Source organism: Colletotrichum gloeosporioides (genome assembly GCF_011800055.1).
Source record: "Colletotrichum gloeosporioides strain Lc1 chromosome Unknown consensus_36, whole genome shotgun sequence".
Lineage (NCBI taxonomy): Eukaryota > Fungi > Ascomycota > Sordariomycetes > Glomerellales > Glomerellaceae > Colletotrichum > Colletotrichum gloeosporioides.
In genome coordinates, this window is record NW_025544681.1 from 133,861 (window position 1) to 138,380 (window position 4,520).

The 4,520-nt window shown below is 54.8% G+C and overlaps 1 protein-coding gene across 1 annotated transcript; it reads right to left on the bottom strand.

Annotated features, from left to right (window-relative positions):
• Positions 1 to 1,109: 1,109 nt before the first annotated feature.
• GCG54_00005958 (uncharacterized protein) lies at positions 1,110 to 3,483 on the bottom strand (the record flags this gene model as incomplete). The annotated part of the gene is made up of 4 exons (XM_045405973.1): positions 1,110 to 1,276; positions 1,340 to 1,934; positions 1,984 to 3,047; positions 3,111 to 3,483. The coding sequence occupies 4 exons, from the start codon at positions 3,481 to 3,483 to the stop codon at positions 1,110 to 1,112; spliced, it is 2,199 nt and encodes a 732-aa protein (XP_045265356.1).
• Positions 3,484 to 4,520: the final 1,037 nt, after the last annotated feature.

Sequence of the window (4,520 nt, forward strand, 5' to 3'; positions counted from 1 at the left end):
GCGCGGTACGGCGGCGAGCCAAAGTCAGCAATTGTGGCCTAGGCGAATAGGCGAAGATGGCAGTGCACCTTCAATCGTAATTGCAAAAAGTCATGGAAATGTTGGAAATCACTCCCCCGCAGCTCTTTCTCGGTGATATCCTCAACCATGATTGATCGAGAGCACCAGAAAAATGGAAAAGGAGGCACAGCCCAGGTTTAGTCTGGCACTCAAACTGACCGAGCACAAGTCGAGAAACAAGTCGGGTTCGGTTGATTATTGGTGCAAAAAGTGTGAAGAAGAGAGGAAAATGAAAAAGGTATTTCGCGGATTGCGGACGATAAGGCAGGTCGTCCGCCTGCTTACTAACCTGGAGCTGCCTTCTGCTGCCTGGACTCTGGAGAGCAGTCGACTCGACAGCTGGCGTATCATTGGCCGATGGCCCCATAATTTTAGCCGGATGCCCACCGAGGAGATTTTTTCCCTCGCGACTATTTTAGACAGATCCCCTCCCGCCGTTTCTTCGCTCTTCGTCTTTCCAACAACACCTCAGCGCGCCTCGACCGCCAATCAACAGGGTCTCATGCGACCTTATGCATGGTCTTTTTTTGAGCCCTCTGACTGGCTACCAGATATTGCTCTGCCACATCGCAAGACAACCTGGTCCGTCGCTTTGAGAAGCGGCGACGTTTGGGCCGCCGTTTGATAGCTGGCAAGTGCTGGCACACCTGAACCGCACGACGACGCAGAGAACAGTCTGGTCCTACGAGACCAAAACCCCACGATATGCCTACACTTCGCAGTTTCAATACGCGGGAGTGTTAACTACTTTTTTATCGTTCGAGTGGGAGAACAACCCAAGGTCTAGACAACCGGTCCGCTCCACCCTGAAGCCATAGAGATAGTGTGGCATCAGGACTAAAATCGGACAAACATATTTTCACGAGACCTTCGTCTAGTCTCCGACTCGTATGTGTTTGTTATCATGCTTTTCAATTATCCAATATTACGAACGGTGTCCATCTGTATCGCTCGACGCCTGAATAAGAAGGGTATTTGATCATAAAGTCGTAAATCCTCTAAACTCCGCCAGCCAGGGTTCTCCTTCCCAGGTTATGCTCGATCATGGATCAGAAAGTGCCCTCGCCAAAGATGTACTTCTCGTCCAAGAACGACAAGAGGAACTTGGCTACCATGCGGCCGGTGTAGTTCACAGACACGTCACGGGGGAAGGGGTGCGCCTCGCCGTTGCCGTTGGGTAGGATCGGGTCCATTGTCAAAAAGTCGAGTTCGATGTCTGTGGCCATTGTTAGTGTCGCAAACCACAAACGATGATGGCTAAGGAAGAAATTAAACTCACAATTTTCGCCCGAGAAGAATTCCCTGAGACGCATGACCATCTCCATCGCAGGTGCGTCCATTTCGCCCTGCTGAAGCCATGAATCGTCCACCAACGGATTGAATGGTTTTGTCGACGTATCCCGGCTGTGCGTCTGGTAGATTTGATGGAACTGGTATGCAAACTGCTTGAACGGCATGTTCTCGACTTCCTTGTTGATATTGAGAGCGTCCTCTCGCTTGTATTCTGGCGTCGTGTGGTTGCGCAGACTGATCTCGTTGAGCGCAACCACGAAGGTGTCGGCAGCCGTCTCAACAGACTCCATGAACAAGCAGAGAACCAGGAAAGCAGCGGTGCATGGCGCCCACTCTCGTCGTGATTTGGGCTTGAGGGATTTGGAGAAGTTTTCGAAGAGTTGTTGCATGTCGCGCAGCAGCAGATCGTCAATAACGGCCTTGATCTGTCTGTTCACGACGCGAGGCGTAACCCATGGCACCGCCTGTGGTACAAGGCCGGAGTCTTGGAGGCTCATGACGCTTGGCCTGGTGATGCAGAGGTGTCGCGTCATGATGAAGTGGGCGCTATATATCGCGAGAGCCTTCTTGACGATTGATGACTGAGTATGTTAGCTGCATTCTCTTTCGGCCGAGGGATCGATAACTTACCTCAGACTTGCTGGCATAGTTTTGCACCACGTCCAAAATCTTCTTTGGCAGATCGGTATGTCGAATCGATTCGGTCACCCGCTGTGCGTACCCAGGCTCAGAAGAAATGGCAGCAATGTACTCCTTGGCCTTCTTCCTCAATGCGTCTCTCTGAGCGGCAGAATCTAGTTCCAATACCATCGGCGCAGTTCCTCTTGCCTGCAGGTCAACCCTGTCCTTGCCCACATGTAGATGGTAGTGCTGTTGGACGTCGTCGGTGATGGGTGTGAAGAACTTGGCCCGGACTTTGAGCGTCGGCGTAAGGCCGGAGAAGAGCTCAACCTCCCTTGGTGCAAGCTCCTCCATTCCATCGAGCTGGACGTTCTCCTTCATGAACTTTGACATCTGATCCTTGCGAAAGTGCGCTCGCGTAAACTCGGGGAACAACACGGTCAGAAAGTCAGAGAACTGCCAACAAATGACCTGCGGCACCTGGGCCGCGAGCTTCTTGCAGTTCTTGCAAGGCCTCTCCTTGTCGCACTTGACCTTGCGGCTGTGACAACAGAAGCAGGCCCCAAGGCGACGGACCTGAAGAGCGTTCTGCTTTGTGGCATCGGCGAGAGGTCCCTTGCGACCGCGGGGGTTTGTTCGCATGGTGTCGAAACAGTCATAGAGGTTCGCCTGCCCGGCGCGTGCGGTGATGGAATTGGGCGTCATGATGACAAACTTGCTAGACGGCTCCGATGCCTTCTTCTTCTCGACCTTGCCGGTTATAACTTTGCGGATCGGGCTCGATGACGAAGACTTGTCACCTTCTGGCTTGATGTCAGGCGAGGTCGGGCTTGAATGATTTGGGCTGGCAAAGGCAGAGCCCTGTGATGACGAGAGGTCATCCGTGACGAACACGGAGCTGCCATTGTCGACTTTAAGATTGGCAGGGTTCCAAGGGGCCGGATTGGCATTGGGCTGAAAGGACTGTGAAAAGTCCAGCTCGAGATCAATATCTTGCTGTTGACTGAACGTCTCCAAGCCTGTAAGAGGTGCAGTGTTGCTCTGAAGTGAGTTGATGATGGACGATGTCATCTCTGGTGGACAGACGGTCAGTTCAACTGGTCAAGTCATTAAACACGGTACTGGATGACACTAACCATTCAGATCCTGCTGTGAAAAGAGATACTGTTGAGGCGTCAGAATGTCGGGATTCTGCCCGCCGGCAACAAATTGGCCATCCGCCGATTGAGCGGGAGCGAAGGCCTCCGTCTGATCAGGGAATCCCGGGGCGGAGTAGGCGGCTTGGTCAAGTTGATCGAGGTTTAGCGGAGACAGGCCCGCATGGTCCGAGCCGGCGAAATGGCCGACGACGGCGTAACCATTGAGGCTACCGCTGGCCGGGCTGTGGACGATGCCAACCGAGGACGCGTATGAATTCATGTCGAGGTGTTGCCATGTGTCGTCCGTGTCGGCGGCGGTCTCGAAGTCGAGGGGCGAGTGAGGCGTCCCTCTGGAGGATACGGACGTCATTTCGGCAGGCGTCGGTCCGGTTGGGTGAATAGTTAGAGAGATTGAATCGATGCTAGCGATGGGTAGGCGTTCGTGGATGCGACCCGTACCGTCGGATGTCCAAGCGGCCGTTGAGCTCAAGTCGATTGATTTCGAAGCCCCTTTGTTGTCTGGAGTTGAGAGAGAAGCGGCTAGTCCCCCAAAACGAGGTGGCCAGTTAATACGTTGGGCGGCTCTGCTTACGCTCGCTCCAATTTTGGAACTGGCACGCTGGGGTCCTTTTTCGTACAGCTGGCTAAGCGTCTGCCAAGTCTTTCTCTGCGTCGCGGGAGTCTTGCTCGAGTCGAAAGTGACAGGCGGGAAGCACGGGTACGGGTACAGGCGTCGGTCGAGTCGTTCGCGCCGGCAGTCGTCGTAATGGTTGTTTTTTGAGCTCGTTCTGACCGCTCTGAAGACATGCAGGACGGCGGGAACGAGGGAAAAGAGCATAAACGGGCAGCGAGCCAACGAGATTAAAACGAGTGAGTGGATGGCGGCTGTCTGTCACCCCATGCTCACTGGCACTCAGAAAGCGACGGGAGTCCGCTGTGCCGCAGCCAACGCAGCTTCTCCCGCCCATTCCCGTATTCCCGTCCTGCAGCAGCAGCAGCATCTTTCCTTCTATCAGCGCCGTCCGCTGCCCGCTGTGCTAGCCTGCCGCTGCTATTGCTGGAGCTGCTGAACAAGCTGAACCACCTTCATCCTCCGCCCCCATATGTAGCGCTAAGCCTGTTCAGGGACCGAGGGCGGAGACGGTGGGGGTACGCTATGCCCGATCCATCACCGGCAGGAGACCGGCGCCGCCGTTCGGGACCTGCTTGCCACACCGGTGACCGAAGCCGCCGTCCGGAGCCAAGCAACGGTGCATCTGGCCTTGAGCATGCGGAGTGTAAGACCGGGTCCATGTCGCACTGTTTGACTTTAGAACTTGAGAGTTTGTGTCTCGAGTAGATGCGCGCGAGCAGCAGCGGCTCAGCAGAACCCGTTGGATCCGTCCTGCCTGCCATGCGCGCCTGTCA